Source organism: Vidua chalybeata, chromosome 2 (assembly GCF_026979565.1).
Source record: "Vidua chalybeata isolate OUT-0048 chromosome 2, bVidCha1 merged haplotype, whole genome shotgun sequence".
NCBI classification, from domain to species: domain Eukaryota; kingdom Metazoa; phylum Chordata; class Aves; order Passeriformes; family Viduidae; genus Vidua; species Vidua chalybeata.
This window is the reverse complement of record NC_071531.1, coordinates 14,227,564-14,253,162: the sequence shown is the minus strand read 5'-3', so window position 1 is coordinate 14,253,162 and position 25,599 is coordinate 14,227,564. Positions and strand designations below refer to the sequence as shown.

The 25,599-nt window shown below is 38.9% G+C and overlaps 1 protein-coding gene across 1 annotated transcript in view; it reads left to right on the top strand.

The window, feature by feature from the left end:
* SMS (spermine synthase) overlaps window positions 1-25,599 on the top strand; it is a 41,846-nt gene that overhangs the window by 5,840 nt on the left and 10,407 nt on the right. Inside the window, exons 2-9 of the mRNA XM_053936715.1 lie at window positions 6,888-7,008; window positions 14,297-14,390; window positions 15,132-15,196; window positions 17,642-17,817; window positions 19,649-19,803; window positions 20,691-20,780; window positions 21,770-21,884; window positions 22,361-22,440. Of these exons, the coding sequence (XP_053792690.1) occupies window positions 6,888-7,008; window positions 14,297-14,390; window positions 15,132-15,196; window positions 17,642-17,817; window positions 19,649-19,803; window positions 20,691-20,780; window positions 21,770-21,884; window positions 22,361-22,440 (896 nt within the window). The remainder of the gene's footprint in view (window positions 1-6,887; window positions 7,009-14,296; window positions 14,391-15,131; window positions 15,197-17,641; window positions 17,818-19,648; window positions 19,804-20,690; window positions 20,781-21,769; window positions 21,885-22,360; window positions 22,441-25,599) is intronic.

Below are 25,599 nucleotides of genomic sequence, written 5' to 3'. Positions count from 1 at the left end.
CTTGGCTAAAGGTGTGTTTGCAACTGCAGTTCAGGAATGGGTCTGTTTTGGTTGTGTTTCCTTAGCAGCCTCTGTGAGTGGTCTGGGCTCAGCCTGTGCTTTTGTCTGGGCTGTTATGAGCTGAGCCCTGCAGGTCTCCATGGTCTAGTTCTGGCAGGCCTGGACCAAGAACTGGCCTGCTGAGTGTCAGAGCACAAGTGGGGCTTGTCAGGAGGTGTTAATACAGGTATTAATAGCTTTCCATTTTTAGCAGTAACAGTTACTATGAACTCATTGCCTGCTTTTGTTGATTTCTAGTTTTGAAGATTAAAAGGCTTTGACTGGAACTCTGAAAATATAATTATCTGGTTCTCCAGCATGATGTCAGGTTCTCAATGGCTGCTTGCTGAGACATGAAGGAACTGTCACCTGCAAAGGTGAAGGCTAATAGAGTGGGAGATGTTTTTTGTGAGGTTCTGGTTTGAGGCGGTAGAGCAAATTCTTGCTGGAAATGAAGACTGCTTTTGACACATCAGTATTTCCCATTTCAGATACATTTCTCTGACCATGCCTCTTAAATATCAAAATCCTTGAAAGGAGAGGAAAGTATATAGGACAAGTACTGTGCTTAACATTTATCTAGAAGATGGTCAGCTGATGAAAGTGGCTTGAAAGATGTAAGTGACCAGAAGAGCTGATATTATGCTGAAGTTCTGTTACCAAGGGTGTTTTCTTTTTTACAGCTTTCTTGTGTGGAAGGGCTACAGATATTTCAACAGATGCTAAGATTTAAAATGTGAACAGTCTTTGTATGCCAGTTGGTGAACTTGAGTTGTGTGTTACTGGGAGACAAATGAAGTTTGTTAAGGCATTGAAATTACATTTGTTGATACTAAGACTCAAGTGGAGGCCTCTGTCTTGTTTTTGTTTTATTTTTTTTTTTTTTTGAGTTACCAGAGAATTGCTTTGTGATCTATTGTGCACATTTCCAGAAGATGGACATTTAAAAAGTTAACTGTAGTAGGATGTCATATCATTACTAACTGCAATTAGATGCCAGGTATAGGAAAATACTTTTAAAGCATATATTTAATTAAAAATAGAGAAAGAAATAATTTGTAGATATCAGAGTGAATGGGGGAGACTCTACTAGTGATTGAAAATATGGTCTCTAATGTGCTTCCAGACATGGTCTTCTCTAAATTCTGCCAAAAGCTAATAAGGGAAAACCCCTCTCACAGGTCTCTGTGGTGGACTGTCTCAAATTTTCCATAATACATTGTTCTGCAGGAATCGTCGAGAGTGAGCCTTCAGATATTGATGAACCCACAAGCAGAGGCACCCTATATTTGTGTAGTAAATTAGATTTTTGATAGCCCTAATACAGCAAATCAAGTAGAGGAAGGGTGAAGGAATAACTTATTTTTAATGTATTTATTCCATTATGGAAGTAAATGGATCTCATAGACCTATATTTGCTAAAAACTTGAGATCTTCTGTGGAATTATCCCTTGAAAGTGATTAGGGAGCTAATACAAAGGTGATGGTAGTACAGGGGAGGAGAGAGTGTCGAATTCTCCTTTTTGTAGCCTGGTATTGTTAATGCTTTGAGAGCTTGTTCTGATCATGTTTATTTTACCCACAATTTCCTAAAGGACCCTTGGATGCACAGAGTGACTCCTGTTGGCTCTGGTGATCACATGGAAGTGCCAGTAAGTTCATGCACTTGCTGATGTGACAGTATAGCTGCATTTGCCCATATTCACTATGTAGCTGGAAATCCTTAAAAATGGGAGTGGGGGAGATGTTCTGTGGAAACCTTTGGAAAAAGCAGCCTTCTACTCCTAACCTTGTGTAATACATGATCAAGGAAACTTGATCTGTTTTCTCATGGATGAATGAGTAGTAGATGACTATTTCCACCTGCTGCCCCCTTAAGCCTCATGCCATACATGATTTATTGACTTCTGTGTCTAAGTCAACATAATGAGGATGGTTCTCATGGGTGCAAATTGATTGAAAGGAGTAATTTTAGTATAGTTTTCTGCTTCCTGGTGTTTTCTTTTGCAGAGCTATCAAGGACAAAACAGAGGATTTTTCCTGTGTGTATGTTCTGGTGGGAGACTTTGAAACTTAATACCCAGAAGGTGCATGTTGCTAAAGCCAGTTGGTTATTCATTTGTATCTGTTAACAAGTCAAGAAAAAGCTATCTGCTTTGTTCTGGGCATTTATAAAAGCAGGGGTCTCAGAGTATGCTTGGAGGGTGTGCTTTCATTCTTGTGAGGTGTGGGGTTATTTTCTTATTAGAGGACAAGAATCAGCTTAGGCAACTGTTGGCATTCTGACTTTAGTTGAGCCTGTGATATTGCTGTGAAAACTCTAGATAGTCTGTTTCAAACACTGGTGTGCTCTGCTCACTCATTTTCCATGCAGGTAGATCCTTTTAACTAGCACAAAAGAATGACAATTCTCAAGTTTTCTAGTTCTAAGAAAAAGATTGCCATGCAGGAGTTGATGACTAAGTGATAAGAAGTTATCTGCAAATTATTATGCATTGCTTTACGTGGTCACATATGGAGAGGGGGACCTAGGAGAAGGAGGTGGCAGCAGCAGCTGTTGGCTTTCCATAAACTATTGTGACTTTCACTTTTTTTTTGTTTTTATTTCTATTTTCTCAAGTGTTAAGGAAACTAGGACATGGAAAATAGATGGGAGCCTGTAGCTTCTCCTTGGCTCTGGAATTTTAATTGTTAAGATTGAGATACTGGCATTAATATTGGCATTGGAAGAATGCCTTGGATCAGTCTGTGAGTGAGAGATTCCCTGTACACCTGTGAGCCTGAGGACACTATTTCCAGTAAGAGGTGGTGGTGGAGGGGGCTGCCTGTTTGACTTGAGTTGAGCGAGTTCAGAGCAGTCAGGTGTACAGCTGTAGCACGTTGGAGGCACCCCCTGCTGCTGCTCTTATTGAACTGTCCCTGGACCTCAGCTGCCTAGAAATGAATCTCTTCTGTCAGGTGTGTTCCCTTCATCACTTGTACGTGGTGCCCTCCCACTCTGTCTCTGTATTTCCTTTTCCTGTAAGAATTTTGAAGAATTGGGGTTGATAGGTAGAGTGCCTGTGTGCAAAAATATCAGATTTGCAAAACACAGGGCTTTATTATGCTGAAACAACCTAAACAGCTCTGAACTGAAACAATATGCCAGCAGTTCAGGTTGCTATTTACTATTAGCATATTCTGCATCTTGATTCCTAATTTATGCTAACTCTTTAATGTATTCTTAATGAAGCACTTGATTTGTTTTCTTCACCTTTCTCTGCTGAATATCTAGCTGCCAAGGCAAAATTCTTCAGTTGCAGAATCATATATTAATGCTTTGATGTGTTTTATTGTTTTGGTTATACTATATTGTCAACTGTTAGAAGAAATGATTGAAAATCAGGGTAAGAAAAATTTAAAGTTTTAAATGGGGTGAATATTTTCAAATGAGAGTTAATCTGTTTCCATACCTTACTGAAATTTTGTTAATTGTAGGGCATGAAGTCTTAATCCAGAATATTTTTAGAGGTAGTCTGGGTCAATAGCAGATGATTCCAGCTCAAGTATCAGGGTGGAACTAGCCAGTGTTGTGCATGAGGCCTGACTTGATGCTTACAGCGACTCTGGACTTTGCTCTCATGTTCACAGATTACTGTCAATTACTGACTGCTTTGCTGCTCAAATTCAGAGGAACATCTGCAACTGCTGCAAGTCTTCTCTTCAGGCATGCTGGGGTTCAAAAATGTTCTGGCTAAACTGGGCATTGACTCTCCTGAAAAATACATGTATTTCAAATCCTATACATAGTGGGTTTTGTTCCTGTTCTCTAAAGTTGAAACTCTGGGCATTTTTCATTACTTCTGGCAAATAATTATCAAATGCTTAAACTAGTGTTTTATACTTGGTATCCAGAGTTTGTTTCTTTTGTTCCTGAATAACCAAAAAAAGTAATGACAACTTGAATAAACACTTAGATGTAGATTCAAAGGTATTCCTGTTTTAATCACCATTGTCCCATTTGCTTATCAATGCTTGATAACAGCATATCTGATCTTGGAGTGAGGTGGTGACTAGTGGATTTGGGTGAGACATCCCAAGATCATGTAAACTTCCTGATGTCTTCAAGCAACCACTTAGGCCTCAAACATTTTATAAGGGCATCTCCAACTTGGGAGAATTAATTAGCCCTCCAAGGCAAATCTTGTGTGGTATAACTAAAAGGATACCTGGTGAAAGAGCATGTTGTTGTTTTAATTTCCTAAAGTTAATATAATAGGAAGAGCTTAATCAAGCTTGTGCCTGTTTTCTTAGCAAAGAACTCTGCGGCTGAGTGATGAGCTGTATGTGAGGGGTTGATATGTTCATGGAGCAGAAAAATATCAGTGATGATTTGTCCTGCAGTGTCTGCCAAGATGCACCTAGTAGGATTCCTTAAGGCTATTGAAAACAGGCTAAATGTGATATGAGTACTTCAGTTCTTTCAGTCTGTTCACCATCCTGCTGCTGTCTTGCAGAAGTGAAGTGGTTTGGGGGTTGGTTGGACAGTGGTTCAATTTGGGACTCATGTCATTTTACTCTTGACCCTTGGAGGGTATGGCATGCATTAGTAAACAGAGTTTTTAATGTTTTTGTGGCTTAAGAAGTAACTGGTGAAAGTAGGCATTTGTTGTGAAAAAGATGGAGAAGGTAAAGGAGTTGGGCAAGGAAGCAAATGCTACTGAAGAAGTGGGGATGATGTGTCTGAAGTGACAAAAATTCTTTGTGAATGCACTGGCATTGGAGCAGCTGCTCTTACCTTCTCCAAAAACGGCTGATTCCTGCCAGAAACTGCAAGTTCAGAGTGAGCCTTGCAAAGTTCCCTTGCCAGTGCAAGGCAGAGATTAGAACCTGTTTAAGAACTGTGGCTCATAGTTATGGCCCCATTTATCTATTCTTTTGATGTCTAAAAAACATGTTGGTTTGATTGCTGGCCCGCTTATTCCTACTGTAACCATGGTTACTGGGCAGACAAGCTGTGTACTCTGAGCCTTATTGCCGATATAGAACCTGACACTGGATAGGAAGTCTAAAATCTTACTGGTACAGATGATGCGTATTTTTTACGGAAAGGTAGGGGAAGGAAGAAGTTTCATGGTGGCAGTGGACTGTGCTGTTTCAACAGTGGTGCTCCTGACTAAGATTATTTAACTAGCAGTTATATAATTCACTGTGGTCTAGCAGAATTTAGTTTTGTCAGTTCTATTTGCCTTTAGTTTGCAACATGGAATTAGTGAGTGAGATTTAGAAGGTGAATAATAAATCTGTCTCAGAACATGCATTGAGATCAGATAGAATGAGTGATAAGCAAAACCTTCCAACTTTTATTAAATATCCTTGGCTACTGGGGAATTGGCTTGGTCTTCATTTTGTTCAAAGAAAAGTAAATACTCTATCAGTTACTTTAGTCTGTCTGGTTGAAACATTCAAGGGTAATTCAAGTCTAGTGTTTATGGATGAGCAAACACAACTTTCAAGCAATCAGATTTTTAGCTTAGTCTACTGTGGAGTTGGATAGAGATGATTGATTGAGGAACTTTAATTTATTTGGTATGGATCTTTTTTTCACTTCTTTGTAGCTTGTACAACTCCATTTTATCCTGGAAACTATTGCTGATTATATCTGCTACTTTCCAATGTATGTGCATTTTGGGAGCAGGGGTAAAACAAAGTACCTTGGGAATAACTCTTTAAGAAAGTCACAGTGGGGAAGATCGTGTCTGTGCTGAAGCATTTGGTTGTAAACTGTCTCCATACTATGTTGGTGTCAGGTGATTTCTCTGGTGGAGATACTAAATCCTGGTTGTATTGATGCCATACTGCATGACCATAGTGGCTTAGTTCTGTGTTTTGTGAGGTGGAAGTGATGTTACTTGTCTTCCAGGGACAGCCAGTAGATTAATGTTTTGTTAGGTCTCACCGACACTGGTGTGATAAGTCTTTCCAGTTTTGTTTGTGTTCTGCTAAGTGCAATTTTAGGAGTATCCTCCACTAATTCACCTTGTCAACTCCAAAATAAATGGGCAAAGTTTGCAACTTGCTTTTGAGACACTTATTTGAAGAAACTAAAATTGTTCCTTAAAGCTATGTTGTGGGTAACAAAAACCCCACAAAACTGTACAGCAAACTTGAGACTTCTGAACTTACCATGTTCTGACTGAAGAAACACCTGTATGGACAAATTATCAGCTTGCTTTTGAAGCTAGTTGTACCAGAATAAAGTCAGTTATTTCCAAGTGAGTTTTTGTGTGCTCTTCTGAGAGATCTTTTCCATAATATCATGGAGATTTCATCTGGGGACTTGCTCTGGCCTGGATGTTAGAAAAAAGGATGTTTGTGTAGGGGTAGAGTGGATAGGTTAGTCTTCAATGACTTTGTAGTTATCCAGTATTACAGCTTAACATTTTTGAGGCTTCTTGTTAATGCTGTGGTTTTTTTTGGGGGTTGCTGTTTGTGTTAAGTGATTTTATAAGAAATTATGTGAAAGACATAAGAAATTTTACAAGAAATTATAAGAGACTTGTGTAGATTGATACAGTATATGATCAATAGTACCTATAATAAAAATACACTGATTACATCCATGATAGATAACCATTTTTGCTCAGGTATGAAAACTGATTTAAAGTTGTTTGGATACCCATGCATTGAGAAATATCTCTAGGTAGATGAGGATGGGCAGAAGAGAAGATACATGAGTGTTCAAATGGTACTTAAAGAAAAATTAATCCAGGCTTCCAGGGAAAAACTTTTCCAGCCTCTAAAAAAAGGCAGAAGTAATTTGAGTGGAAAATCCTCACTGATTATTTTTTTTTCTCTTAATCTTGCAGCTGATTGTAATGCCGTTCTTAAAGCTCTACAGCCCATTTTTCAGGAGCAGGGAATGACAGAAACAGTTCATAACTGGGAAGACCATGGTTATTTAGTAACCTACATCAAAAAAAATGGCAGGTGAGTGGATTTTCTTTTGATTATGTCTCTGCTGTTCTTCCTTAAAGTATTTATTTCTCCCTCTATTGGACCTCCTGTAGTGTTGACAGGGCAAGCTATCCTTTTATGAGCCTTGTGTATGAAGTAGCTATGATAAAGCAGAATATTGTTTCTAATCTGGACTATGTCATCTTGCAGTTTGGATATCAGAAGGTTGAGCTGGTCATTCTGTTCTGTACCATAGGATGGTGCCTTGGTCTCAGCACTAGTGCTTCCAGATGCAGGAAAGCTCAAGTCAGTTCAATATATTTGTGATTTTCTGACTATTAAATATGTCTAAACATTTTGGAGTCTAACCTTGGCATGTGAACAATGACAACTTTGTGTCTGTCTGTATTTACATGCTGTTATATGCTTCAAATTCTCAAGCAGCTTCTGAGGTAATTAACAGCATGATAAGGGTGGTTGGTGTCATTAGTGACACAAAAGCTGAGTCTGCTGGGGCAAACTGATAAACAAAACTACATTCAATTGATTTCCTGATGCTGCTTCACAGTTAGTTGATAATGGTATACATTAATCTGGTCTATAATTAACTACCATGGTTTTATTGCACTAAATTTCTTTATTGTTATTCAGTTACCTGTTCTTGTCATAATTGTGGCAGTTGCAGCTTTGGGGTTGCCCGCTGGTTGGGTTTGTTTTGCTTGGTGGTTTGTTTAATTGGGATTTTTTTTGGGGGGTTTTTGGGACACTAAGGTAACAAGTAAGTAGATACTAGTAGTTCTATGTTTATCATTCTCAGTTGTGCTCTATGAAATTTTTATTACATTTCAGGTGGCTTTTCAAATGTGGCACTGGCTTTTTCTGCTCAAAATTACTTGGTTTTTATACTGGATGTGTCTAGAAAAACCTGTTAGTTGGGTCTTGCTTCTGTACAGCCTTGTTTGTTTGTCTAATTACATGCGCTTTTATATTCTTCCTGAATAATTTGATCAAAATTGCAGTTCTGGTAACCTTTTGTCTCTGAGTCGGTGAAAAGATAGCAACGTTGGTAATTGTCTACTCAGGTTCTATCCTTCCTCTCTACTGAGTTAAGCTTTCATGTAATTCTCCTAAAAAGATAATATCAAGGTTCTACCAGCTCTGAAGAATTAAAAGATAATACCTAAAAGTAAAAAGTAGGTAGAAGATTAAAAGGTTGGGTATATTTGATTACATGGCCTCATGTTGCTTTCCTGCATTTCCTTGAGTGTTAGAGGGATTTGAGATGTGAATTCTCAAATTGGGTTTTCTCTTTGCAAATTCATTTGATCATTCCCTTTAAGATGATAGCCTCTTCTAAAGGAACAGTTTCAGAGTTAAATTGCCTGTCTTTCGATGTGTTCCAGGAACTTCCTAGTAAACAGTGTTTTGTTACATAACTTTCCCAGGAGATAAGTGAAACTGGCACCTGGAAGCATCTCTGAGAAAGGTTCTTATAAAAATATAATTTTAAAATAGCTGACTCGATTGCTTTTGTTAAATTGTCAACTGAACATGTGCATAGGGGAACTTTCTGTGAGTTTTGGGACCTCAGCAGTTTTGTTTCCTCTGTTTATACAACAAGCCTGAATGTTTTAAGGTAGCCCTAAGCAGTGTACTTCTGCTAGTGTAGTTTGTATTTGTTTGATGTAGTTTCAGTTAACTTAAACAAATGAGGTTGTAAACCCATAAAACCCAACAGACTGGACAGTTAAAAATCCTTGCAAAACATTTCACAAGTTGTAAGTGAACTGATAAGCATATGGATTTCAACTGACTAAATAGTTAAAACAGAACTTCCTAGTTCTGTTTTAATATCATTGTTTGTCTGTACTTTATCTTAGTGCCCTAAAATATCATACATTTTAGTTAGCATAAAAATATTACCTGACACAACTAGGAAGAAAGTAGCCAGGACATGCAGACTTTTTCTCTTCTTTCCCTGTAAAAGAGTGAGTGTACTTCATTTCCAGCAGCAGCTTGTAGAAAAATTGGAAAAAATAATTGTGAGGTAAGTATGCTACGAGCAGCTCTTGTAAGGATGGCTGGCAACAACTGGTCACAAGTTCCCTAGAAGGAGAGATGGAGTGGGTGCTGTGAGTAAGGGCATGTGCACACAAACGTGTTTTTAGCCAGACAAAGGTGATTGAGCCATTGCAAGACAGATGCACAGTTGATGTAACAAGCTGGGTACTAATCCCTGGGAAAAATATTTGAGATGGGGTAGTAATATGTTGCTAAACAATGTCTGTACTCCAAAGTTTGCTGAGATAACAGCCATAGCCTGCAGGGTGCCCCATGCTGCAGTCTGTGGAATTGTGAGCCCTGCTGTTGACAAAGCAGTCTGACAAAGTCATCATGGGAACAGCTCCATGGAAGGCTGTGCTGGTTGAACAAATTGGAGCTGATTTGGGGATTAAGACCTGCTTTCCTGTTGTCATTACCAAAGCAACAGATCCCTGTTCTCTTTTGTGCAAAGCTAAGCAAGGAAAAGTCATATGTGGCAACTCTATCTGGTCCATTTACTTTGTGATTTGTTCTGACAAAAAACCTAATTGAGGGAGGTTCAGCTGAAGATATTTACTAATGGGGTTGTCGATACAAGGCTCTGGAGTGGGGCAGGGAATGGCTCACTTGAGCCACTCAAGTTCTTGTCTGAAGTGGTGGGGATGGATGCATTCCTCTCTGCTTTGCCAGTCCCCTTGCCCAAACACTGCTTGGGGAGCAGTAGCATGTGCCAGAGTGGAGCACTGTCGCTTGAGTTTTGAATCTCAAGCAGTCTTGTTTTTCTGAGCTGTATGTTTTCAGATTCCTTCTAGAGTGGTTTGTAGGGTCACATTAAGCAGCATGCTTTTACTGAAATGTCACTATCATGGACTAAACAGTTAGGTTTAAAACATGTGAAATTTTTACCTTACTTAATGTATACGTGATTTAGTACAGAGCCATACTGCCTAGTATATTTCAACAGGTTGAGAAGTGTTGTTACATCTAATTTAAGGAGAAAAATCCATGAAGCTAAAATTTAGAAATTGCTATCTTTTCAACTAATACTTTGTTTTAATCTCATTACTGCTTGTGAGCAAGTAGCCTTTTATTATACTGCATAGAGCTATGAGTTTTTTTCCTTTTGCATATGTGCTCCTTTTGTCATGTTCCACCTTGAAGTTCTTCAAAAACCCCCAAAACCTGAAACTTGAGTCATTGTTTCTACAGTAGAAGAGTGTCTTTTAGAAAAGCTTTGTCCTCCCCTACACAACACATCCATTTTTAACTTTGGTGTTTGACTTCTTGTTTAGAGAAGTTGTAATCCTGCTGCATTTGACTTCACTGTTCACTGCAGTGAAAGCTTTAGCCAGTTGAATTTGGTTTGTATGTCACAGAGATGCTGATGAATATGTTAACACTGTGACGAGAGAGGGGAGTGTGTTTACTTTCTTTTCTTTGTTAGTCCTTTGCTAACCACTCTGTATGCTAGACAGCACATTTTAAAGGAGCAGGATGAACATTCCTCAGTTCTTTGTTTCAGGCTAAAATGTTGTAGTTGCCTATGGAGTTGACCCAGAGTGTAAAAATGGGCTGAAGAATAGAAAGCAGTTGGTAGGAATCAGCAATAGCTGCCATGGTAGCTTTCATTGGTTTGATTTTCTTATTCTGTAAAAACAGAACAGGACTAATAGTTTAATGAAGAAATGTGATTGCCTAGCTCCTTAAGGTCCCTCGAGTACTTTGTAATTAAGGTGAAGAACTAAAAAAAGAGTATGTTTTAGTGAAGCAGTCTCATGCCATTTTCAAAAATTTTACGTTTTCCTAGTAAAAGCAAATGTAGATTTCCTCTCTCATTGAGTAGTTTGACAGGTGATGCTTTTAGTGGCAAGCTGTTTTTTTAATATGTGAACTATTCTCTTTTATAGCGATTCAAAGTTAGTCAGCAGATAAAAACTTTGATGGGTAAAGACGAGTTTGTAGGTACCTGGCTTTCTATCCAGCTTTATTCTCTGGGTGTGGTGGTTTGGGAAATCCTTTCTTGGGTATGTGGGATTGAAGTGTTTCATTGTACTCTGCAGTATGAGTAACTAAGGTAGGATGGTACATTTTGGGTTAGAATATTTTGATCTTTGCTTCCTAGTCCTGTTTCCAGCAGTTACTTTTTGATTTGTGTAGTTTGGAATTATTTTTTGATATCTGATATTTTCTGATGTTCAGGTGTTAAGATGCAGCACTCAATAGAATTGTGTCTGTAGCCAACACCTGTTTGCATACAAGCACAAAAATCTTGAGCACTGCCTTGGAGGATGTAACAGATATGCAGGTGCAGCAGCAAGTGGAGCGTTCTTACAGTGGGGCTGCTTTTCAGATGCAGATTTCCTTGCCAGATGGAAAGACAGAGGATATCTCCTCACTGAGCTTTTTTTTCCTCTTCCTACTTTTATGAAGTTACATGCAAGCACACACCAAAAGTGTGGCAGGTGGCATTTTTTTTTTTTAAACAGGTGTTATATTTTTCAGAAAGATGAGACAGCAGGGGCTAATTTTGAAGCAAACTTTTTTTCCCCTCATGGATTCTAAAGTAATCTTTCTTGTATATTCATAGATAAAAAATGGAAACTATTCTCATTATTTCAAAGAACCCTCTTCCACATATTAAAAGAGCAGCTGCTGATAAAAACCTGTGTTCATATATATGTTCTGCCAAGCAGAAAAATGTAAAGTGAGAAAAACCAGCATACCCTTTGCTGTCTGCTGACTGAAGCTAGTAACTTCTTGTGAGTCCAGCTTTGGCCTACTACTACTGCATTAATGCTACTTAATACTGGACTGTTCACCTTTTTGGGTATACTTGTAATATTGGCTGTGTGCTTAAATCTTATGGGCATTTTAGTTTATTTTATCTGGATAACTTATAGCCAAGGTATAACCAACCTGGACCTCTATTATTGTTGACCATTTTGAATTTCATTCAAGTGTTTTTTTTTTTTACCACACTAGCTGAGACTATCAGCCAGAAACTTGGAACCTGTTGGAACTTGAAATTTTGTCCCATTACACAGCCTGCTGTCTGCCTTTCATCTCTTCCCCCTTGCCCCAGGTGTCAGGACCCTTCTATTCTGTTAAAGGTGGCAACTGGATGAAATGGATGGTTCTGCTGTTATCTCTGTATTCTAATGCTGTCATGTCACTTACAAATCTGAAGTTGTGTGGCTGTACTTTCAGAGCAACTCTCCTCTCTGCCTCTCTTGCCTCCCACCTCAAAGCAGGGGCAGGAACATCCCCTGCTGAGGCTCTCATTGAGTCACAGGGGAAGTGAAGATGTCTGCTGTCAAATCTTGACAGCTGTGTGATTCTTGTAAGAAATTAATTTAAAAGAGAACTCGAGTCACAGGGCAGTCAATCTGTTGCTCATTTGTGCCAACAGCAACTCCCAGAACATGGAAGTAAACTGATAAAAATTTTTCCAACAGTGGAAATATTTGACACTGTGCCAGTTTTCACAGAATCAAATTACAGAGCTGTCTTCTGAACTGCTTATACATATTTCTATCTGTAGTGCCACAGCTCTGAGGGCCTATGGACTTCACCCTTTTCTCTGTGAATGGTCATGTCCAAAACCTGCTGGAGTGACCAGTACTTCCAAGTTCTACTGTTTTGTCTTTCCTTTAAAAAAAACCCAAACCCTCACAAGAACAGAATCCTGGTAGGCTTTTATGATCCCTAACCAAAAACCTGTGTCAGAGGACACCTAGTGGGGAAGCTCTGGGATGGAGGGAGAGCTGCTCCAAGGTGGTGACAGTCTGTGTGCTCTGGGTGTAAATAGAAACGCCTTTTCTTCCTGGGGGCAGGACCTGTCTGCAGAGTCTTGAGGAAAGACTCATTCTGCCCAGAGCCATCCTCTGAAGAGAACTGGGTGACAGTAGTAACACATGGGAGCTGCAGATCACTGCTGTTCCAAAGCCAGCAAGGTGTTTTTATTCTTGAATTGCTTCAGTCAGTTTCATAATTTGATTGTTTTACAGTTACCAGAAGTTATCTTCAGATAAAACACAATATTCAGGTTTTTATCTCTGACTGCAGCTGGGGGCTGAAAGTCCCAGCACCATGGGGGAGGTAGTACTCCTGTTGAGGCTGACAGTTTGCAAAGGGAGCTCTGGAAGAGACAAAAAAGGCGGGAGTGGTAGGGAAATGAAAGGTCATATAAACTTTGTCATAACAAGAGTTGGTTTGTGTTTTCCTTTGAGGCTGAGTGGGGTGATAAGAGGAGACAGGCAGAGAATGGAGCATTCAGAGAATGATACAGCTTTATCTGAGGTTTCAGGTTGTACTAGTGCATTTCTATCCCTGAATACCCTGCTTTCTTTATTCAGCCATTCTTGTTCTCATCCTCTCTTCTGCTTTTTTTTCCCAGTGTATGTTTTTCTCCTCCACTTCCTTTGCAGCCTTTCTGTTTCTTTTTGTCTTCTCTTCTCCCTAGAATGGAAAGGATATTGACTCTGCTACACTGTTTTCTTGTGTCTTTCCCCACTGACCTTAGCTCTTGTTTTCTTTAACTGCAAGTTCTCAGAGATTCTCTGTTCACCCGATGTACTTAGCATGGCAAAGCCTTGCTCTTCGGTCTTTAAATGTTTCTGTAGTAAACATACAGTAGGAGTTTTGTTAACTTGCATTTGTATTCATCAATGAGAGTTTGCCGCTGCAATTTCTTTGCCAGTCAAAGCTGTGATTTGCTCCAGGAAGCTTATTGTTTTTCACTTACGGATTTTTATTCAACTTTGAATGTGATCAGTGTCTTTGGATAGATACTACTAAAAAAGAAATAAAAAAACAATCAACAAAACAATCAAACAACCAATCCCAGCCACCCTGCCTGCAAAACAAAACAGACACACCCCCAGAAGTGAAAAGGAAAATATAGGGGAAGGAAAGTGTCTGGCTGTTTACTTAAGGCTTGTTTTCAATTAAAAAGCCCAAACCAACACACCTGTTCCAGCAGGCCTTATAGACTAGCAAACAGTGTATTCTCATTGTACCACTGTTGTTGTGGCTTAACACCCTGTTTACTTCTTTGCTTCCTACTGGTTTTTAGTTGTGTTCTAAGAACATAGGCAAGTTCTTGCAACTTTCTTTGCTCTTTGTGACTTGCAGAGGAAGACTTAAGCTGGCACTGCCAACAGTTACAGATGCTGGGGAAAAATATATTCATTCTGAATTTTAATATAATTTGTTTTAGTTTTTTCTTTCCATACTCTGATTTTTGATAATAAATTTGTCATTGCTGTCTCTGTTGTAGTTTTGCCAATTTGAGAATTCACCCTAATGGACTGGTGTTGGTGGATCTACAGAGCTACAATGATGACATGAAAGGAAGAGAAGAAGTTGATCAGGTACGAGTGTTACTTATCTTACTAGGGTTACCTAACTGTATGGGGAACCCCTTTTTTGTCGGGTCTATCAGAGTCTATCATAGTAAAAGATAAAAAATGTTAAAGTCAGTTCAAACCTGGATGCTCACAGATGAGGAACAGTAGCACCTGTTGAAGTTGTGCACACATGTGAGTGTGAATGCACACACTCCTCTGCAAGTACTGGGCCTCATCTTCTTTGTAGCAGTTGTGAAGATACAGCAGCCTTAGTTAGGGCTTGAGTCTCTTTAGCTGCCCAGGGCAGTGAGGGAGGACATGAGATGCTCAGTCTGCAGCCTGGTGTATTAGTGTGAGACTTCTTTGTATTCTCTGTTCTGAGAGATGGGAAGCCTCCATACTCAATCTTTTGCCCCATGGAGAAAAACAACTTCATCTTCCCTGGCATGAAGGCTCTAGACATTGAATATTGCAGGGGAAGAGGCCACTGCTGTCACAGGAATGGAACTTTGAAGGGTTCTCATGTTCTCTCTTTGGATATGTTGTCCTGGAGAATGCAGTGATGACAGCTGCTGAAATGTGCACATTCTTGCTAGTAACAAGGCTGAAGAGGCCAGCTAGTTACTCATGGGCTTCTAGTGTTAGATTTCAAAGCCCTTTCTTAGCAGGTGCTGTTCTATTGACTTCCCGGTTGGCTAATTTAACAGATACTTCACATTAAGTGCTGATCTACAAATTCTACCTCTTGTTTGCTATGTTTTTCAGCTTCTAAACAAAGTAGAAGACAGAATGAAAGAATTGATTCATGGTAACATAAAAAGGGTGAAACGGTAAGCTTGTACCTCTACTTCTGTATGTGGCTTGTCTGCATAGTTATTAAAGATAATAAGCAAGTTAGGCTTTGCTGTAATGCTGTGAATAGCCTGGAGTATGAAGGTATGGATGGGATATTTTTTGGTTTCTTGAGAAGATTACATTTTCTCTCACTATTTCATGCAATGTGGAAGCAGGAGCAGACTGCTCTGAAAGAGCTGGGCAGCCAAGGGTGGTAGAGGAATAGGCCAGGGCATAAACTGTACCCTATAGGCCACAACTCATGGAGAAGGTGTGCTGGTGATTGTGACCAGGATCAGACCCAGCCCTATGACTGCCAGGCTGGGCTGCAGTATTGAGGCAATTCTGAGCATGAGCTGAGTGTCAAGGATTGGCAAAAGACCTGGACAGGTAGGGATAGAGCTGCAGTGCTGCTCTGGCGCAGGGACCAGGGGTGAGGATTAGAGCTAAAATGGAACTCAAGCCCACAGAGGAGACTTTGCCCCGACAAGGTTTCCTGCAGCTCTTTCTCGCATCTCTGCCTCTGCTGTGCATCATGGTGCTTGCTGTGGGTATGTGTAGTTTAACATACATGCCAAGAAGGCAGCTATGTTTTGTAGCAAATTTTTATAATTAAACTTAAGGATGGATGCTTTGCAAGCCCTTTGTCGGTTTGGATTATTTAAATTCAAGGCTATGTGTTAAAATTTAAGGACTCAAATTGCAGCTCATGACCTGGTGCTGAAATAACTTTAATACTGTATGTGTCTTATTGTTGTCTTTGTGGTGGCTGTCTGAAAGTGACTGATACCTTGAAGCCAGGGAGTGCTTACTCTAGGCATGCACATGGCAGGAAATGCAGCAGGTGCTTGAAGGAACATAAAAGTGAAAATGGGTCAAGAAAAGTAAAAAGCAAGTGTGAAATCAACAAGGCTCAGTAAAGCCAAGGAGCGAAGCAGTATTATGGCAGAAAGAAGATAGGAAGGTTATGAGAGAGCCCAAGTAAAGTGGTAGTGATTTGAAAAGTGGTATTATACTTGCATATTGTCATTTCTGTTTTACAGTTGCATGTAAAACAGAGTAATTATCAGAGAAAAGAGTACTTCAACCTGGTAAAGCCTCACAAAAGGTGCACAGTGTACTAACATAGATGATCTTGCATCTGTGCTTAAGGAGAGAAGTTTTCTGAGGCTGTTTTGATGCTGAAATGATAAAGGGAGTTTGTGGAATCCCTGTGATAGGAATTTCTTAAAAATGGGTCGGGACAATGTCTGCCTGGAGTGGTCTAGATCTTCTGATTACCTTAGTATAGGGAGATGAACCTCCTAGAGCAGTGCATCTGGCATGGATCTTGTCATATGCTTCTCCATGTCTTTTTTTTTCTGCTTGTTTTTGGTTTATGAGTTTTTTTAATGGAGTTTTTTTAGTTCTTTTTAATGCATTTTGCATTGTTTTGTTTTGGTGTTAGCTGCACACACGGAGCTGCAGTAGTATGAATGTAGCTGGAGAAATTTCTCGTGCCTTTTTGTTGTAAGGCAGGGATGCCCTTGCTCCCACCGTGTGCCGCCATCTGGCGGCTCGCTGGGGGTAGGAAGTGTTTCTGGAATGTTGATGGGGAATCGCTAGGGAATTTAGAAGAAGCTTGTTGGATCTGGTCTTCTGCTACAGCCCCCTGGGAAAAAACCCTTTAATTCTTTGGCTGATGTGCCTGTGGGAGATCTGATGAACTCTGTGCCTGCACGTTTTGCCTAAATGCAATGTGATTGTTTGCTGTCACTTTAAAGATAGTTTGTCTTTACAGGTGAAATGCTGGTTTGAACCAAGGTACATCTCTATGGAATTTAAAAAAAGATTTTAAAACCCACAAACAACATACCCAAAACAATCTTAGCAGATGCTTGAACCACTTCTAAAAAGTAATACAGATTGATTATTATTGACTGATATCAAGCATTGTGGTTATGTACTGCAGGCTGACCCAGCTCAGTTTGAAACACTGTAATAGTGCTTTTTTTGTTTCTCTGTGTGTTAAAATGTGTCTCAGTATAGCTTCAGAATGAGATCCACTTAATCTCAGAGGAATGGTTTTCTAAACTGAACTGAAGATGGGAAGAGCTTTTGTCATTTTTTTTTTATGCCCGCATTCTGTTTTTTGTGCTGTATTAATTTCTAGTTATGAGCTGATTCTTCTACAGAGGCTCATACATTATGTAAATTCCATCTCTTAGAATAGAGAGAAATTCACAGGTGCATTGTAGAAGTTCCAGTTCCATAGCAAGTTATATATATTTAACATATGACTGGTAAATTTCTTTTATCTGTTAAGTGTTTAATGTGGCAAGTTTTCTTAGAAGCCTCTTGTAAATATTATTTATTATGGTGAATCCACAGTATGTTTAAAGGGGATTAAAAAAAAAATAAACATTCCAAATTTTTGTGATCTTTCATATTACTTTTTCTAGGTTGCCAGCCATTTTGAGAGGAGGTGTTATTGACAGATACTGGCCCACAGCTGATGGGCGCCTGGTGGAGTATGACATAGATGAAGTTGTTTATGATGAAGATTCACCCTTTCAGAATATTAAAATTCTGCATTCTAAACAATTTGGGAATATTCTTATTCTCAGTGGGGATGTTAGTAAGTATTATCTCATTTAAGAATCTCTGGCATGAAAATGTCAGAAGTGTTGTTTTGTATCCTATGGCAGTTTTAATAGTTGTCTAAGGGTAATGGTTCAGATGCTGGAAACCGTTTGTGCATGTACAAACATAGCATACATACATATGCGTGTACACATATATCTGTTCCTGTATATTAAGAATGTTACTCAGACTGACCAGTGTAAAATCTAGAGTTAAAAAAAAGTTAACTTTTCCAGAGTTAGTATCTTTGCTGCAGAAAGTGGCCTGGAAGAATAGAAGATGGTGTTCTATAGCAGTGCTTGCTCTACTCCATTCTTTTATAAGACCTTTTCTCTGTTGCCAGTCCAACCTTCTGAGAGCTTCTCTTTGACAGCAAAACAGGTTACTTTGTCAGTCTTCAAAACACAATGGAGTTATAAAGAAATATGAAGTGTGACCTGGCATGTATGTGTATAATCCTGCTGCTCCCTTGATTCTCTAAGGGAATTTCCTGATTGGTGAGGTATAGGACAGCTGTATCTCAAAACCATTTAGATGCCTTATTGGTGAATGTCTTTTGACTCTTCTTCAAAATAATAGAACTTGAACTCATAAGTTAATCAAAATAGTGACTCAACCTTTTTGTGAGGGTTTTTGTGTGTAGTACTTTGTCCCTGCTTACCTTTGTATTTTTGAAAGTGGACTTAGGAGAAGGTGGACTACTGTTCTTTAAAGTTGGAGACTGCTGTTTGCTGTAAAATCTAGGCAACAAAAGGACTATGCTTTGTAAAATCTTAGTTCTTATGTTCAAAAAGACTGACTCTGGTAAATGCAGGATGTTGCTGCCCAGGGATAGAATACCTATCTTCACTCTAATGGCAAAGTAATTAGGAAGTTGAAATACAGCTTTTTGAAATCATTGAAAGTACCTCTAACAATTAAATTAGCTTTCTGCGATTATCAAGAGGGTTTTTTTGCAGATGGCAGCTGAAAAGCACTGTTACTGAATTCATTAGCAAGGTAGTTTCTAATCCAGATAGAATTGTATTAGAAATCATCAAATTGGATATTCAATTATTCTAGCCAGAAATTTTACATCAGAGTTTAATATGGAGATGAGGTTTTGCTTGAAGATTGTGTGCCTTGTAGAAAGGGAAGTATGCCACTACTTATTTGCCTTACATGGGACTTTGAAATAATGCTTTGTCTCATTTTGTTATTGTGCACTCATAACTGAGGTGGTGTTTGCCAGGCAGAGTGACGAGTTATGCTGCGATGTGCTACTGCACAGAGCTTGGCCCTTGTAGTGTAGATCTTGGCCCTTGTTGCAGCTGGGCAGTGTTACTGCCTGCTTTGAAGCTAATGCTGGCAGCAGGCAAGCTGCAGGGCCCTTCAGCACCTGGGTGTTAATGGTCATGTTTCTTTCTGTGCGGGGATCCATGGGCGTGAATCTAGGTTGCTCTTTTTAGCTGGGGTCCACAATGGATTTTCAAAAATTTCCAGATCTTTCTCTTGCAGGATGAGTCTGAGATGAAAATGCACTGACGTAGGCAGTGTGAGCATCAGGTTACCAAGACCGATGGTTTTGCTCTTCTACTTTTCATCTTGGCACACAGTACTTCTCAGTGCTGAGGTGGCCATTGTTGGGCTCATATGGAGAACTGGAGCAATCCTGTGTGGGATTCTGAGAAGAATCTCATTACTTGGACTGTCTCTGAGAGCCAGGTTGTTTCTGCAGATGTTCTTGCTTTGGTCTGTATTGTTGTATCACCTCTGGATTAATACCAGTTAATGGGAACAACTGAAGATTTAATACTGCTGTCCAACTCTTTCTTCCTTCCATTCAGATCTGGCAGAAAGTGACCTGGCATATACTCAAGCCATAATGGGCAGTGGAAAGGAAGATTACACTGGGAAAGAAGTGCTAATCCTAGGAGGTGGTGATGGAGGTATACTATATGAGATAGTCAAACTGAAGCCAAAGATGGTTACTATGGTAGAGATATCCTTTGACAAATGGCCCATCACTCATATCAACCTGAGCTTTCTGCTGATATCTTAGCACTGAGCATAGTTACCTGTCAGGTTCTGATTTGCCTGAGGACATAGGGTCTAAAGCGAAATCTTTTTGTCAGCTTAGAGAGACCCATTGGCTACATACTTGTGCATCATTATGCAACACCTGCTTTCAGGTTCCCAATCCATACCATAGCTCTTGAGTAGCAGTTTACGTATGGCTGGAAAGGAATGCCTCTGTTATCAGACTGGTGCTTTCTCTAATAACAGAAGACAGGTCTGTCAAGTTTGGGCTCACTTCTGCCTTCTTGAGTTTGTCTGTTTTCCTAAAGAAAGCTATAAAAAAATAGTGCCTAGAAGCCAAAAAATGTAATCAATAGAAATGTCATGACTTAATGAACTGTATTGATGAATTGACCAACCCTGTTCTAAAAATACCAATACAAATCCAGTTTTCAACATTCTGTAGTTGGTATAGTTTGTAACATAAACTGTTAGCCATATGAGATGTTGATCACCCTAGGTTTTGAGATTTATTTGCTAAGACTAAAAATAATAGTTTTAAAAATGTAGTTTAAAATCTTAACCTAGTTTAACTTTGGAGTTTTCAGTAGTCTTACAGTTCACATTTCAGGCTTTCACAGTAATGATAACCTAAGGTATCAAAAATACTGGTTAAAACCAAAAATAAGCACTTTGTGATCATCTAATTGAATCTGGAGACCAGTACATAAGGTTGACTGTTGCAGTATATATACCAATACACACATCTAATTATTTCTTTGTGAATGCCTCTTTGAGAACTTGTTTCTGAAGAAGTAGAAACTCTTACCTGTATTTCTGGAATCTATTATGCCTTGACAAGCTTCAAACATTGACCAAATGGTGATTGACGGGTGTAAAAAATACATGCGTAAAACGTGCGGAGATGTCTTAGACAATCTGAAAGGAGACTGCTACCAGGTAATGTTTTGTTTTTCTTTCATTCCAAGTCATATTTCAAATACACATAGGCCTAGTCTGGAAGGACTGCTGTGTCAAAGTTTTGGGGACAAGTCTTCTGATTCAAGTTTGGGAAGCTTTTTTTCCTTTTGTATGACACTTGCATATTTTAATAACGGGAGTTTATGTTGGAAGTATTTTAACTCTGTCTTTAGACTTCTAAAATTAATTGAATATGTAGCTTTTAAGGAATGTGAAATAGGAGAATGTTTGCTATAACTTAGAAATAAATAAGAGATAGCAGTAAGAATGTTGTGTTTAACATCATTCCTTAAACTGCTAAAAAGAGAGAAGAAATGTATTTCTTAGTTGTTTTATACTGTTGAAAATAGCTGAATTTGTAACACACATTTAACAATTATTTTTAAATTGGAAGCAAAATCCCTTAGTATTACACTGCTATTATATTAAAGTAAAAACCCCAACAAATGTCATGCATCCCTGCAGTTGAGTTCTTTGTGCTGCATCTGACAGCACTTACAGATGAGCCTGGGTATAATCTAACATGTTTCTGTTTTCATTACTGGCCCTTAGATGTTGTCACAGCTACAAACTTACAGAAGCTAGCAAATAAAAACACAGAAAAAATAACAGAAGTCACATGCTACTCTGTGGAAATCAGTGGCCCTTCATGCAAATACCTTATTTAACTCATATGTTGGAACTGCTAACTGTTGTCAGTGTTTGGTAGAAAGAATAGTGATCACAGATCTAGGAACTTCAGTCCTTGAATGCCTGTGTTTTCATTGTCATAATTCCTACAAAGTTCTTCCTTTCTATATGATGTAAATCATATATAGATGTAAGAAGTTGAAAGTGGAGCCTAGAATTAAACATGTATTTAATTTTGTAATTTTCTCCTCCTAATTTCTGTGAATCCACATTTGTTCCTTTTACCTGGTCATTTTTAGGGTATTTTTAGGACTAGCAACAATATTTCATTCTTATAGGTTCTAATTGAAGACTGTATTCCAGTACTGAAGAGGTATGCCAAAGAAGGAAGAATGTTTGATTATGTAATTAATGATCTGACAGCTGTTCCAATCTCCACATCTCCAGAAGAAGGTAAATCTTCTAATTTATTTACTTAAACTTCTAAGAATTTTCACATTTCTATCCTTCTGCTGCATAATAGTTTGCAGCATAAATGCTTTCTTTTTTTCAATTTAAAAAGCAGATCTGAGAAAAAAGACAACAATTTTTTTAAATTGTTTTTGAATATTAGAAAAGGCTAGTAAGTGCCTATATCTCTCTTTTTAATCTCTTATTCTAGAATAATATAAACTCAGGTAGCTCTTGAGAAGTATTTGGAGTTCATACTACAGTAAATTTTACTCACCGCATAATTTATTGGAAACTTCAGGAAAATTCCCGTGGAGAAAAATAATGCTCCTGCTGTCATTGCCATTGTGTATGGTTTGCATTTGTTTTTTTTTAATCCAGGCTTTTTTTTTTTTTTTAACTTTGCAAGTCTTGAATATGTAATAAGCAAAAAAGCCAGTAATGTGCTGTTCTGTTTTTCAATCATTGCCCATATGCAGATTCCACGTGGGAATTTCTACGGTTGATTCTTGACCTCTCAATGAAAGTCCTGAAACAAGATGGAAAATACTTCACACAGGTATGATACTTGGATATAATAAAGTACTGCTTTATATCTATTGCAATTTGCATATTTTCAGTTAAAAAAAGACAAAACTAACTAAAAATCTACTTCAAGCTGGTTTTCTCCCTTTAATGACTTAACAGGCATTTTGAATGAAAGTTAGGATTTGCTAACTGACTTGTCTTTTTTCATTATTTCAGCTGAATATATAGTGCTTTTGTCTGGAGTTCAAAAGCATAATTTTAAGACTCAGCAAGGCACACTGCAGAATATTGCACCTAAACAATTCTTGCAAAAGCAGAAGAGATGTGGTTCATGAAGAGATATGTGTTTTTTAAGCTAATGTCTCTAATTGCAGAGTGTAAAACATAGAAATTTGTCATTCATTAAAGTGTAAGAGTTTGACATAGGTGCAGTGGGATGAGAGAATTGGTACAGTCACCTCATAGGTAATAAATTGTGGTATAGCTTTCAACAGATAATACTTCAGGTAATCCTGAATTTGAAATGTCACAAAGTTGTGTGCTATTGTACAAGAATGTGACAGGAGCCATCAGGTGGTTCAGTGAAGTCTCTGAATCTGTATTTCTTTTTTAATGCTTATAAACTAGTCTTCTGATATGTGGAGAATCTAAATACTGTGTTTTAGAATAATATCCTTAAGCTCTGAAATATATAGAAATTGGTTTTCTGTAAAATTGTGCAGGTTTATAAAGAAATGCAAAACTTGTGGGATGAGGTTTATGGCAATTCTAGTATGCTGCTCTATTTTAAAATGCTGTGGTTGTATGGGCAAGAGAAATTATCTTGTGGTTGAAATAGAATACATGAGTAACATGGTTTTACCACACTTTAAATTTTAATGGCATTTCTGTCCTGTTAATTGTGGAAATATTGTGGCAGACTTTGCTATGAAAAGGACACTAAATGTTTTGGAAACAGGGCGAGTTGTTGTGTTGCAGTTGCTCTCCTCGTAGCATGCACCGTGGTAACTAACTCGCCTTATTGGAATGATGGTAAATGTGTATCTGGGGACAGCTTTTGTTGGACTTTGCAGAAGGACTCTTGAAAAGAAGGTTGTGCTGAAAGCTGAAATGATGGCTCTGCTGCAGCCAGAGGGCAGGGGGGTTGTTCTGTGTCAGCTGGAACTAGATGAGGTGGAGACAGGTGCAGCCCTTGCTGCTTGTTTTGCCCTCATGGGAGGAGGTAAGTCAGCTCTCCAGCATGTGATTGCACAGCAGGAAGGAAAGGACAGCAATCCTGAAGAAGCCCTGGTGGGTTTTAGCTGTTGTGAAACTATGCAATGTTATATTTTGTGGTCCCAAAGCAACATGGCAGGATGGGAAAAAAACAATATTAAAATTGATGTGGCTTAAAATTGGACTTAGGGCTAATGAGTAGCCAGGGCAAGGGCTGGAGTATAGAAGCAGTATTCTCTAGCAATTTAGTCACTGGAGCAGAGCAGAGTGTGAGGAGGAAGGAGCAGCAGAAATAACATGGGATGAGCTGACCACAAATCTCATTCCCTATCCTCTGTCAGTGCAGCGGGGAGGAGGTAGAGAATTCGTAAGTGAAGTTCACCCTGGGGAGAAGAGAGAGGTAGGGGAAGGTATTGTTAAAATTTGGGTTTATTTCTTATTAGCCCACTCTGATTTGATGAGGAAATGGAGTTCACTACCCAAGTCGAGTCTGTTTGCCTGTGACAGTAACTGGTGAGTGTTCTCTCCTCAGCCTTATCTTGGCCCGTGAGCCTTTCGCTATATGTCCATCTGAGCAGGGGAATGACAGGGTGTTTTCTGTGGGCACCTGTCATCCAGACAGGATCAACCCACCACATCCTCAGACAACTCAACAGTCTGGTCATAGGATGAACAGACTATTGGGGTGTGTTTAATAAAATCAGCTGTCTATAACTTTGTTTAAATTACTTAAATATAAATTCTATTAAGCAAAGTGATGCAGGCTACTTAGAGGATTGGTTGGACTATAGACAGATGTTCAAACATGACCACTACCAACTTTGGCAGCTTAGTCACGCATTGGAAACTCATAAACCATTTTGAATGTTCTGTTGTGTTGCTGTTAAATGCCAGTGGTTTTATCTGTGTGTATTAACATTAGGAATTTAAGTTACTTCTGGTCCAGCTATCTACTTGCAGGATGCTTATGTTACACAGCAGGCCTTGCTGGAGAAATCATGTGCTTTTTAAGGCAGTTGTGTTTTTAAAATGCAGGACTCTGTGTGCCCCCCAGCCCCTTCTCTGCATTTTGGTTCTTTAAAACAAAAAATATTAAATATCATCAAGAAAAGGGACTGAGGGAATGTCCACTTACTTGTTAGAGTATCATCTTTGCTATGGTGAGGAAATGTCTCATAGGAAAAATGCAGCAAAAGGATCGTTGTCCTGGTGGCCACTAGCCAGCAATTACAGAATTACATTCTGCCTTGGCATTATTTTGTACTAATGTTGAAAATTTCTGTCCTTTGTAGTCTGTCCCCTTGCACCCTGAACAGAATCATGTGCATCTAGTTAGGATGTCATTTATTTCAATGACAGAGAAATGCTTTACCTAAAAGTGGAATTGTATTCTCAGAATGCCATCCTTTCCCATAATGTATTGCTGTCTGTCTAAATGCCACTCCTGGGAAAAATAAAGGGAAATGCTCATCACCTCTTCATTGAGCTCTGCACAAGTTTTAGAAAATGTTCTGATGTGCACGTGAATTGCCAGCAAGAAGGGTCTAGTGCTGCCTAACTCCAGATGGATATAATTTATCTGTGATTATAAAAATAATTATTTCTGGCATGCTGCTCTTAACGTACCTGGTGGTTCCCTCGGGATTCCTTCCGTGGTGATCCTGTCTCCAAATGCTGCTGCAGAATGTCCTGTCACCACTAGGTGGCGGCAGGTAACCGGTATTGCCTGGCAGTTCATTAACAGTTATAGAGATTCTGCTGTGGAAGGTTTTTCAGACAATTTATTTGTATTCCTAGGGGATATAAGAATTTATGTGGCAAATTTTAAGATTCAAGAGGGACGACTTCCCTTTTTTTCAGCTCTGGAAAAATACAAAAGGGCAGTTAATAGATGTCATTCTCTGCTGCTTTAAGCTTGTATCTGAGTATGTTTTGGGAAAAATGCCTCTCTTTTCTCTGTGCAAATAGTAATCAC